The sequence below is a fragment of the Lampetra fluviatilis genome, chromosome 7, assembly GCF_964198595.1.
Source record: "Lampetra fluviatilis chromosome 7, kcLamFluv1.1, whole genome shotgun sequence".
NCBI lineage: Eukaryota > Metazoa > Chordata > Hyperoartia > Petromyzontiformes > Petromyzontidae > Lampetra > Lampetra fluviatilis.
The window spans coordinates 4613156-4626072 of NC_136281.1; the positions used below are offsets into that span (position 1 = coordinate 4613156).

The 12917-nt window shown below is 53.5% G+C and overlaps 1 protein-coding gene across 3 annotated transcripts in view; it reads left to right on the top strand.

Annotated features, from left to right (window-relative positions):
* The window catches only part of LOC144933456 (signal-induced proliferation-associated 1-like protein 2), a 106466-nt gene that overhangs the window by 42758 nt on the left and 50791 nt on the right, over window positions 1-12917 (top strand). For all 3 annotated transcript variants that reach the window (XM_078858218.1, XM_078858220.1, XM_078858219.1), the window contains exons 3-4: window positions 1201-1343; window positions 6184-6372. In XM_078858218.1, the coding sequence (XP_078714344.1) occupies window positions 1201-1343; window positions 6184-6372 (332 nt within the window). The remainder of the gene's footprint in view (window positions 1-1200; window positions 1344-6183; window positions 6373-12917) is intronic.

Here is a 12917-nt window from a genome sequence, read left to right on the forward strand (position 1 = left end):
TGCCATCACGAGTTTTAGCTCGGTATTAGCCGCTGGGCTATGTCCGCATGAGAAAATGCAAGCGTGCGGTTAGCACCGGGGGATCAACGCCGTTGCCGTGTGGGTGGCCTGCGCACGCTACCGGAGCTGGTGAGCGTGCGGTGAGGACACGGAAGTTCCTTGTGAAGGAAGCAACGCATTTTGCGTTCCTCTTTTCTTTCTTCATTGCCGCCGTGGCTGCCTTGGTCGGTTCGGACCCACAAAGCGAAGCACGGCTCGGGGCTCGCGTCGCAAACGCCGCCTCCTCGATGAGGAAGTGCGAACCTCGGTGTTGGTGCTCAACGTGCACGGGTTGTTTTTCACGCTTGCCCCGGAAAGCTCGCCGATGCATTTTAGGGTTGCACAGCGTGCTGTTCGACGTTCTGCCGACCTTGTAGCTCCGCTTGGGGGTGAACCGCCAAGTCGGGTGCCTGAACAAGCTCCTAGCACGTGGAGCAAAACGTCGGACTTGGTGCCAAGCGAGTCGCGGCGCATTGCGAGAATGCATCGGAGTGCTCTGCTCGTTGCTCAAAGCTCATCACGTGATTTTGTTCAACGTCTGTGATGACAACGGCGTGAGACCTCGCTTGTCCTGGCCGTGTTTTGGAGCACGGATAAATGTATCCGCTGATGATGATGATGAAATTTGGTTAAAAGTAACGTAACAACTGGTTTAGAGAACGTTATGCCATGATTTTCCCCTTTCCAGTTTTGTTTCACTCTCGTCGAGGGAGCAAATGCACACGCGGCTCATGTAGATAGCGGTGAAATCACCTTCAATCGAATGTCATTTTCTCGTCGGCTACCGACCTGTCACAGCTGAGGTCTCTGTTGTTAAACTGCCAATTATAATGAAGGGGGTGCGTGGCGTGAATTCGGAGCCATTTTTGGAAGTCTGCGAGATGCTGCCTCGAGGCAAATCCATCTCACCGGGATGTGTTTTTTGACTTTTGGATGCCACTCGCCATAATTTGAAAGACCTGAAATAGTAGGCAATGAACACTGGATGCTCGAGGGCTTTTTTTGAGCATGCGTGTCTTTTAACACAGGTGGGATTAAACTCTTACATTTGTCATAAAAAACGCAAAAACAACACAACCAGCTTCAGGGCTGACGAACCCGCGTCGCTGGTTCCGCTCACGCTGCCGTTGCGCCTGTTCCGCCCTCCGCCGTGTCGCGCAGACCACCAGAACTATTTCGGCGTTGACGAGAACCTGGGCCCCGTGGCGGTGAGCGTCCGGCGCGAGAAGATCGACGAGGGCCGCGAGAAGGAGAGCTCGCACGGCCCGCAGCACCTCTACCGCGTCGTCTTCCGCACCAGCGAGGTGAGGAGGCCGCGGGCAAGAACCTCGTCCCCGTCGTGGCGTGTCTTGGGCACGTGCCGGCGGCGAGTTGATGATGGCCGGTGAGGGTTTGGGTGTTGCCACAGCGCTGGCGGTGTTGTCACGGCAGGCTCAAGTCGGATATGTTCTGTAAACCTTGCAAAGGCGTAAACGTGTAGCGCCTTCCTGTGACCGCCTTCAAGCAACGAGAGTGGTGCGAGTACCAACTGTTCTTGCTTGAAATTCACTTTCAGTAGGGCAGCATCACATCTCAGAATCATCAGCTTTCTTTAGGCTGGAAGAATCTGATGAGCTACGAAGCTTTCTTTCACAGATGTCCGGGAAGGGGGGCGGGTCAGCAAGTTGCGTGCTAGGTGCCTCTCGCTAGCTTTTGATCACTGGGGGGTTTTTTTTCCCCCCAGGCGAGCTTGGGTTTTCTTTTGTTAACAATAGTAAGTTCACGCTGTTGATTGCTTTTATTATGAAACATCATTGCCTTCACAAGGTTTTGAATAAAACAGCTGTGTTGCACGGAAATAAAAAAAGGCATAGGTGAACATGGAAACAATTTCTTGGCACGCAAGTTGAAAGTTAACCCAAATAAATGATTTGTTTTCTCTACCGCATTTGCATAGCGGCTTTGTTACGGAAATAACAATTTTCCGTTGTGTTGATGTTAAACAAACGTTACAGTGAAAAGTGGTGGGATGGTTAGTGCACCAGACTTGCAAACCAGAGGGCTCCAGTGCAATGTTGTCTCTCGGCGTGGGCAGGAGAAACAACGATGGCAAGTTTCTTAAATCCCCCCCCACCCTGCCACCGCCTCTCTCCTCCCAGCAGTATTAATGGCTGCAGCCACAGTTAGTCCATTGGCCGCTCGCGTGTGGTGGGTTCAGTGTGGGTGCACCCAACTCTTGCAAGACTTCTGGTTGGCCTGGAAGAGTAGGCCAAATACCCGCGAGAGTTCGCTCCCGCGGAGCGCTCCCTTCCGCCAGCAGTGCTGTAAGCAAGCGATTGGAGTACCGCGCCGTCACCTCTCGCCTCGAATTAAAAGCTAAACGTCCGGTGTTTCACATTAAGTAAACAACTAAAAGCTCATGATTGCAGCTGGCGCAGCTGGGTTTGAGGTCGGACGGACGCCCCTGATCTTGTGGCGGCGGGGGTGGGCGGCGGCGGCGGCGGCGCCGGCGTTGCTCGTGCCGTCCGCACTCCAAATCCCCGCGCCGCCGCCGAGACGCGTGACGGTGGCGTGTGAGTGCGGCCGAGGTGGCGCCACCGCGGAGCTAAAGCTTCAGAGCGGCGCCCCACGGCCTGCCCGGCGAGGGACGCGCTCCTGCGGATTACGGATTATTGTCGTCGCCTCTCGAGTCTGCTTACGCCGCTCCCGTGGAGGGAGCGGGTGGGGGGGGGGCCGGGGCGAAGAGCTGGCGGAGAGTCGATGGGCAGTTCCATGAATTGGGACGCTTTAAAGATGTGTGGGTCATCATTGGTGTAATCGTGAAGTTTTTTTTTCGCTTGGGCGTAGCGTCTTGGCCAATTCGAACCGTAATTGGGATGTAATTAATTTGTCCATCTCTTCCGATGAGGGAGAAATGTTCAAAGTGCTGCCACGTTGTTAGACGTAGTCGGAAACAAACTGGCGTTTTCGTCCACGCTGGGGTGGCGATGGCGCGTGGATTTTCGCGTGTGTGTCAATCCGGTGACTTATTCCGTAAATAAGTAATGTGTTTTTTAATTATAGACAATTAACTTCAAAACGACATCTATTATTAGGATGATTTTGAAATTTTGATTGTGAGGTTGCCTCATCTAGGGAGGAACTGCCATGAAGGTGCCAGGGAGGGGCAGGGGCAAACGCTCAAATAAATAGTGATATTACGTGGCTCCTGTGTATACAAAGACAAAGATTCCCCGTATAGCCTTAACAGACTGTTGGGGAAAGTGCTGTTAGTGAGCTCCTGTGAAGGCCGGTACGGTGCACGAGGCGGTGGGTGACCAACACCACGCCCCGCCACCTTTGTCTCCCCAGTAGCAATATTTACACACCACGAACAGGTACTCATTTGAGGCTGAGTGGACCTAGGAGAGTCCCAGGACCTGTTCAGATAATAATCATCATTGGTGTTAGTGGCCGTGACTGGGAATTGTACCTGGGTTGTCGGTCTTCTAGCAAAGCGCGCTAAACACTGCACTACCGCTACACACACACACACGAACACTTACGCCATCCAATAAAGTACTTTGTGTGCTACAGCATGCACACAATTACAAAGTCCGAGTCTGCCTCCTCCAGAATTCCACATTCCAAAGTTTGGTGCCAGTCCACCCATAAGACAACCGCCCGCTGTTGGCTTCCCACAAAGTGGTAGTTTTATTATTGACCCACTGCACATTGTGGATATATCTTCTTGGTTCTTTCGGTAAAGTCACGTAGAAAGGAAATAATAAAATAATAAAAATAAAACATAATAAAATAATTCTCACCACGTTTCGGCTACAACGCAAGCAGCCGTCCTCAGGTGAAGAATGAAACACCAAGCTTGGAGCGTATATTTAAGCTGGGTTGGAGGGGGAAGGAGAGCGCCTTGACAAAAATTGTGGATATCGTGTACAAGTACGTACACAGTAAACAGAGTGTACGTGCGGCATGCGCACAGTTAATGCATTCAGCATGTGTTGACTTTCACCGTTATCATTCGGCCACTGTCAATCCACTGCTGGATAAATGCCGCCTCCCCCGCGCCATCGCCACCCATCATGGTCCTGCGATTCGACAGCCCCACGCACGAGCCGGCGCGGTCGACTGTAGCCGCGGCAATGCGTCGTGTAACGCTCTGCGCTTGGCAGAGTGTTTTTTTTTTACTGCTTGCCCACCGCCGCTCTCTTAAGGGGCCAGTGCCGAGGCTGCGGTCTCAATCTTCCTGAGCGTGGCTGCCACCGCCTATAGTTGTGTGCGTGTGTGTGTGCGTGTGTGTGTGCGTGTGAGTGTGTGTGTGTGTATTGATTTGTGTGGATGCGTTGCCTGCACCGTTAGCCATGAATGAGCCGAAGCGGTACGCTGTTGCCTCCCGACTCGCCGGCACTCACGCGCAACAATTCCCACTGCTAGTGGCAGGACGTCGACACCAAACTAATTGGCGCTGCGCTGGTACCACGGTGCCGGAACTAACCCCACGCACCCGCCGACCCTTGTTCGTCTTGTTGGCCACCGTTTCCAATTTATCAGGTTCACTTTGTTGAACTGGGTGAAAACGCAAGAGGATGAGGGTCAGCCATTCTGTGACCTTTAAAGAAGTACAAACAAAGAAGCAAATGTAAATTGAAGAAAAATCTACTGACAAGAAATTTGAGCAAAAAACGTATTTGTGGAATAAGTCAAAACAGTGACTAGCAGGTGACCACTGTATAATGCAGGGCCTAGACATCTGTGAAAAATTGCTTTATAGCTTAAAGGATTTCTTCAGTATAAATACTGATTCTGATTCTTTGCGAAATCTATAACCAGAGTTGAGCCTGGATAGTGCATGGATGAGTGACCGCCATGCACAAAGCAGGGCACATTGCTGGCAGAAGAGGACAGCCCAGTAACATCCATTGTTGTACTGTACTCTGATGCCATGTCTATGCTCTCTGCCTTCACCAACCTCCACTGACTGGTGTGAAGTACTTTGGTCAAACAAACGCCCATGTCCCGCACAGCATGGCAAGGGCTGTCTTCCAGCAGTGGTTTGACTCAAGGGTTGTACATGTATACGTGCTGTACGTAATCGGTTCACATCTCCCCTCCAGCTACTAGACGTGCAATAGCTAATCAGTTTTCAAGGAATGCGAGTTTGGTACAAGTCTGTTAGCATCTGCAAAGTTCCCACGCCATCCCCTGGCTCTCCGTTGCAGCCATCTACGCAGCGGAGTCCGATTCGCGTGCTGTAGGCGAACGATCCCATTTCCCACGAGAATTCTGCACCGATGTATCTGTCCCCAGAAGATGGGCGAAACCGCCAAGGGGGGGGATGCGTTTTGGTCGTTCCGTCAACGTGCGAATCTGGCTCACAATGTGCGTAGAGCTGCGATCATTGCACTGCAGCAGCGCAAGCCGCGCACCGTTGTCTGCAGACCAGGCGCAGGCGCTCAAGCTGTTGTTTTTCCAACTCCCTCCTCAGCCCACCCCCGCCCCTCAATATATAAATGAAATTGTAAAAGTGTTTTTTGGAAAAGTGAAACGACACCGGTGCCAAAGAAAGCACACGTTGGCTCATGTTTTCACCCGACAAAAGCCTTCATTAGGCCTAAGGCTGCTGCCTAAAAAAAGAAAGAAACTTTGAACGCCTCGTGCACTTTTCATAACATCTTGGCAATCGCGTTCTCTCGTGCTGCACTTGCCGATGTGTGCGTGCGTGTGCGCTCGTTAAGTGCTCCTCAATGAATTCTATCGGATCTGGCACCGGGTTACCGCCAGGTCGTTCTGTGGACGGAAGATCTGGGTTGAAATAATCCCGTCACCGACTCTCTCGCGTTTCCGTGCCATCGGCAATAGGCGCTCGCGAACAGCACTCGACCCAAACGGCCAGCGATGAGTAAAAATGGCGATCGTTGTAAATGGGTCCTTGCCAACCGTGCTAATTGGAGGTGCAGGATGTCGCTGTCCTACCCTGTCACCGTAGCTTTTGTACCCCGTCTCTCTCCACTGTCACTCGACCCCGACCCCACTTTCTCTGCACCTGCCGTTGTTTTTCGCCTGCCACGACCTCGCCCATCCTCGCCTGCGCCGAGCTGTCCGCGCTGAACCCTTCCACCCGACTGCCCCCTCACTGACCTCCTGTGCCCCCGGCCCCCCCCCCCGCAGCTGCGCACCCTGCGCGGAGCGGTGCTGGAGGACGCGGTGCCGTCGACGGCGCGCCACGGCACCACACGGGGGCTGCCGCTCAAGGAGGTGATGGAGTTCGTGCTGCCCGAGCTGCAGCTGAGCTGCTTGCGCCTCGCGCCGGCCACTCCCAGGGTCTCCGAGCAGCTCCTCAAGCTCGACGAGCAGGGGGTGAGGAGCGGCGTGAGCGCGTGGGTTGACGCTGCCTTTGTCTCTGGGTGCGTGTGTGTTTTTTATCTGTGTGAGCAGTAGTAGGATGGTTTTTTTTTCCACGACGTTTAGCGGTAATTAATTGAAGATGGAGGGGTTGGCCGCTGTGGTGGCTAGAAATGCACAAGTGCCGTGGGGATGTCACCGCCACTTAGTGGCGAATGGCGGTTGTTGGGCAGTAGTAGTGTAGTGGTTGGAGCACTGCGCTATGAATCTCGTGACCCAAGTTCGATTCACAGTTACAACGCGCATCTGTGGCAAATAGTGTCTGAATTGGTTTTGAATCTCCCCTAGGTTAACCTAGCCTTAAATGAGTACCTGCTACTATGTATGAACATTGGTTCTTTCTGACAAAACATGCCCCCAGCAGTCGACGTAGGCTCTATGGGTGATATTTGTTTTTTGTGTGAATGTGAAATTCGTACAACTGGCTTCATGCTCTGTAGGCGAAGAATTCCATCTCATTGCCAGCGTTGTGGGACACTTGTGGGACGATGGCGCTTAAAACAATAGCAGAAAACATACCGCTCGAACGTTAGCCGTCATTACAATTGTCCTCCAATAGTTAGTCAATCCGCTGCTGAATAAATGCCATCACGGCGACCAACACGACGTGGGGAAGCCTTCATCCAGCAGTGGATTGCCTCGGGGACGGGCCGCCGTGGTGGCGAGTTGTTACCGACCTCGCCTGGTATACAGGCGGTCATGGGTTGGATCCCGACCCTGACACCTGTATATTTGGAGTTTGCATGTTCTCCCCGTGGTCGCGTGGATTTTTCTCCAGCTCCTCGGGTTTTGCCCTCCACACTTAGAAACGTGCGTTTCCAGTATTTGGCTGCTCGTCATTTCCACGTGATGAGCCGCTTCGTTGAGCGATCATTTGTGGTCCAGGTCACTTATGAAAAAGAGCTACGTAGCTCAGTGGGCCTTACCTGGTTAAAATAATTTTTAAAAAAGTTTAGTTTTAGTTCAACTGTTGCAGCAGGCGAAGACGAAAGAGGCGCAGTGCTTAATACGGGCAGACTGCTGCCATTATCGCGGGGTTAATAACTCGCGGCTCCGTATTGTCTTAATACATGTACATCACCCCCCCCACTTTTAATCGATGCTGGAATTGCGCGGGGGGTCGGCGGCCGCCTGCGTTGCGACGAGCGACGCCGCCCCCCACGCCGTTGTTCCTCTGCTCCGGCGGAGAGAGGCACGCGGCCAAACCCCCCCCCCCCCCCTGCGCCGTTACCCGTGGAGGATCTGAGCTCGGCACTTCCACGAAAACGCTCCAACTTAAATTTGCCGATTAAAGGGAGTGGGGGGGCGGGGGCGGTGATGGGTGGTGGGGGATGTGGCTGTGAGTGAAGCGAGTATTGCGAGCCAACCGGAATGACTCTCTCTCTCTGCTGCTGCTGTGTGCGCGTGAGGGTTAGTGAAGGTTATTTATGAGCTTTGCATGGCTCTAGTGGGGGTCCCTGTGGCATTCCGGGTGCTACTGTTAAGAGCAGAGGTTAAATTGCAGTGAAATGTGTAAGTAACATCACGAACCGGACCTTTGCACCTCTCGGTTATTGGCATCGCAGCTGGGGTAGAGAGCGAAAACCGTCAGGAAGAGAAAAGCGAATCGCCCTGATTCTGCTGATGAAACGCCGCATTCAGAGTTGCCGATTCCGAATGTTTGCTGTGCCCCTTTTTACGGACGGGGCCGTCAATTCAACAGCGACGGTGCGTGTGCGGTGTAAGGTCTGAACAAGCTGAGTGGAATGACACACGCGCACACGGAACGATTATGGGCCTGGCGAACAGCGTGACTTTCACCTAAATATTTAGCATGTTCAATTACAACGTGTAAATGTTTACGTTGGCTGCGGACTGCTCGGAAGGAGTTCCTTACTGGAAACTGCCAAATTTCTGGCGGTAATTCCACCTTCATGCTTGATTTATACTTGTGGATGCGGCTGAGAGCATTTGGGTTTGTGTGTACAACTCTGAGCATGTGGTGTTCACGTGTGTAACAGTGAGCTCGTTGGTTCAATTGTGTGAATGTGTGCTAGTTCACCTGTGTGACAGTGAACCCGTTGGTTCACCTGTGTGACAGTGAACCCGTTGGTTCACCTGTGTGACAGTGAACCCGTTGGTTCACCTGTGCGACAGTGAACTCGTTGGTTCACCTGTGAGACTGTGAACTCGTTGGTTCACCTGTGAGACAGTGAACCCGTTGGTTCACTTGTGAGACAGTGAACCCGTTGGTTCACCTGTGAGACAGTGAACCCGTTGGTTCACCTGTGTGACAGTGAACTCGTTGGTTCACCTGTGAGACAGTGAACCCGTTGGTTCACCTGTGAGACTGTGAACTCGTTGGTTCACCTGTGTGACAGTGAACCCGTTGGTTCACCTGTGTGACTGTGAACTCGTCGGTTCACCTGTGTGACTGTGAACTCGTCGGTTCACCTGTGTGACAGTGAACTCGTCGGTTCACCTGTGAGACAGTGAACCCGTTGGTTCACCTGTGAGACTGTGAACTCGTTGGTTCACCTGTGTGACAGTGAACCCGTTGGTTCACCTGTGTGACTGTGAACTCGTCGGTTCACCTGTGTGACAGTGAACTCGTCGGTTCACCTGTGAGACAGTGAACTCGTTGGTTCACCTGTGAGACGGTGAACTCGTTGGTTCACCTGTGTGACAGTGAACTCGTTGGTTCACCTGTGAGACAGTGAACTCGTCGGTTCACCTGTGTGACAGTGAACTCGTCGGTTCACCTGTGAGACAGTGAACTCGTTGGTTCACCTGTGTGACTGTGAACTCGTTGGTTCACCTGTGAGACAGTGAACCCGTTGGTTCACCTGTGTAGCTGTTGGATTGCAGGGTCACCTGAGCGTTGGTGTCTCCAGTGTTCTTGACCCACCAGTAACCAACCCACACCCACCGCGGCCTGCCTCATCGGCTTGCTGAGCAACGTGGGGTTTGGTGGCGTTTTACTTTTGGTTACGACTCAACGCGAGCCCGGTACAAAGCGCCCATTGCAGAACGGAGACGGGGGGGAGGGAGGAACGCAAATCCCACGAACAGCAACAACAGCAGGCCGAGTTTGTCATGGCGGGGGCTTAACGAAGGTGGGGGAGGGGGCAGGGGGGTGAGAATTGGGGGGCTCGCTGCTCCAGCCAGGTGGGAACCACTCACGTGGCAGTTTACATGGGGGAGGCGGAAAAAGGGGCTAAAGGTAAACTAGCGTGCTGGGGGACAGGGTCGGGTGGGGGTGGAGAGAGAAAGTGGGGGCAGGGAGGGCGGGGGCAAAAGAGTGCAAGGCGTGTAATAAAACACCGCAAATCAAATAATTTATGCTAACGTCCCACAGGTCGGCGCTCCGCTCCCGCGGAAGAGGTGCGCGCAGCAGAGGTCGCAAACGGGTTTTGATTCCTTACCCGTACCCGGCCGCACCAGGGTTGCAAACGGGTACCCGTACCCGTACCCGGCCGGGTACAGGTACCCGTTCCCTACCCGTACCCGTACCCTACCCGAAATGAGTGACAAACGGTTACCGGTGACTCACGGCCTACCCGTCCCCGTACCCGGCCGCACCAGGGTCGCAAACGGGTACCCGTACCCGGCAGGGTACGGGTAGCCGGGTATCGGGTAGGGTACGGGTATCGGGTACCCGGTTGCGACCTCTGGCGCGCAGCCCCCTCCACCCCCCCAAAAAAAACAGCCGTCCCCCTCCACCCGACCTCCCCGACGACTCCGTAAGAATGGGGACCATCTGGCCTAGAACTCCACTTTCTCTGTCTTTGAGCTTGTGGCCAAAGTGCTCGATTTTTGCAAGGGTGAGGGGGGAGGGTATTATGCGACTGTTTCCACAAAAGGGGGTACATGGTCTTTACCAATTGATCAATATGACCTTCCTGGCCGTGATGGGTTTGCAGGAAAGCACGCTGATGTTTCGACAGAGCCCCACAAAGTAGTTTCGATTGCAGGAGTGAGAAGAATGGTGCTGCAGAATTTAGTAAAGAAGTCCATGATATCCCGATGAAATATGACTGTCCGGGCATGACCAAAAGGCATGGAGGCATGACTGGACCGAGGACAATCTGGCGGTGAAACGTCCACGAATTTTTCTCTTCTCTCGTTGTTCACGTAGGTGCCATTTCATTCATTTAAACTGGATTAAGCCTCTGTGGTAACGATCGTGGTGCCGGATTGAGGGGCCCGCCAGGTTTGTGTCCATTTATGCCGAGGGACACCATGGGACAGAAACCTACTCCCAAGTTTCCGAGTTGTTGGTCTGTGGTACGAGTAACCCTCGCAATCCCGTTGGTGCTGTTTTGACAAAACGTGAAAATCATCATCGCCATCGCAACGCGCTTCGTTCATGAAGCTTTGAAACGTACGACGTTCATAAAAACATTGACGTTCCACGGAGAAAATGTTTTGTCGGTTATGGGAAAGTGTTTATACCGTGTGCGTATAATAAGTGCAACATCGTCAGCGTAATAAATTATTAAGTTAGAAGATTTTATAACCCATTAGCTTGCATTATTTCCCGCGCATCGGCACGCCGAAATTACGTCTTTAAATCAAACGGCCGGGACCTGAGTTGAACAAAATGACAGCGTTCACAGATGAGAAGTGGGGGTAAGGACGGGGGAGTGATTCGGGGGGGGGGGGGGCCTGGGGATGTTATGCTGCATCAGCCCCGCCAGCATTGGCTGAAACGCAAACCCCTCTTGGCAGTTTAGTAAATGTGAGCCTTCAAGCTGTCACTTTAATTCATTCTGCACAATATCCATGGCAACCGCGCTGACAAGGGAAATAAGGACTTGCTGACCTGGCTGATTGGGTTCCTCCTGCACCAGGGTCCGCACACCGCGCTCATCGCTGGGGATGCGAGCGCAGCTGTTTGTGTTGCCGCTCGTTAATTTAAAATATCTTAAGCGCAAAATAACGTTTTGGCGCGTGTGACCCTCCTCCCGAAATAAGCGAGCGCCCAGCTTTATTGCCGCAACATCCACCCTGCGCTCTCCCCCGTGTCCCGTCTCCCCGTACCCGTCGCCCCCGTGTCCCGTCTCTCCGTACCTGTCGCCCCGTACCCGTCGCCCCCATACCAGTCTCCCTGTACCCGTCGCTCCCGTCTCCCCGTGTCCATCAGCTTGTCCCCGATGCAGTCGACCGCGGGACTCGTTCCGGTCGGGGGACGTGTCGTGTAGAGGTGGGGCGGGGGGACGTCGTGGGGTAGGTACTGGATGCTGTTTCCGCACGCCCGTGGGGGCGCGTACGAATAAGAGGTGCTAATCGCAGGCTAATGTGAGGGCCGTGCTGGAGGGGTGGCGGCTGCTGCTGCTGCGATCATCGAAGCGCCTCTCTCCATCCCCACCCCTGACCAGGCAGTGGCAGCGTCTAGCAACTCTCTTGGTTTGTAAGCCCCGAGGTTGACGCTAATGTTGTTTGTCATGTTTACATAATTACACGTGGATGCATGTTTATAATTCATACGGCCGTGTAAAACTATTCACAGGACGTAGCGATGCACATCCCCAGCGATTCTACTCATTGTCGGGGTGGCTGTGGCATTCAAGGGCCAAAACAAATTCGGTCTCATTTTCATATCCGTTTCGTGCCCATTTTGTTAACGCCATCGCCCTAGATACAAAACAATCTAACGACGTGCGTGAATCGTAAATGGTGTTAACACGCAAACACATTCCTACACTGCGGGACCTGGTGCGCGCGCGCGTTTTGAGCGATTGAATCGACGTGAACCTCTGCATCTTGCCGTGCCTCACGGCCCTGTGCAGGCTCTCTCCTGCAAGTCGACGCACAAAGCCCCGAGGTGCCAGCGTTCTTGCCACCACGAGCAGCCGGCCTCTCACTCTTCTGCGCAGAGATGAGAAAGTTCCTGCCACCAATGCATAGTTTGCATTTCAGTAGAATGAACCTTTCCTATAAGATTGGGTGTGGCTGTTCTCATATGAAGCATTCGTTTGGAATTCTCGCGTTGGAGTTTCGTATCCGGCGGAGGCTGTTGGAGGCTGGTGCGTGTTGCCGTTTTTGTGGTTAGCCATTCCTGCGAACAGCCGGTGTTGAGGGGTGGGTGCGGGGGACGTTTGGCTGAGACTGTGCCTCACTTTGTCTCCTTTCAACCGCGTCTGGATTTCACACCCTCGGGGGGGGGGTGGGGGGGCTGCTGCTGTGTGCTGGAAGGAGGAAGTGGGATGGCTGGGGTGTTTTTTCTCGCCCGGGTGCTAATTAATTTTTGATCGATGAGGTTTGATTGTGGTGAGGAGGTTGCAAATGGCCCCGTTTGTGTTTCCCGACAAGTGTTGCGTCGTTGCGTGGGCATGGCCTCTGTGCGTGGTGGTTTTCCCCTTTTTTTTCCCACCTTCCCCCGAACAAACCCGCGTGGCTTGAAGAGGACGCTGCCTGCCCCCCCCCATAGAGTGCGGTTGTGTGTGGGTGTCGTGTAATTCAGCCTCGGGTCAAACGTCACTGCTTTCTGTTTATCGGGCGCTTGAGGCACCCACTGC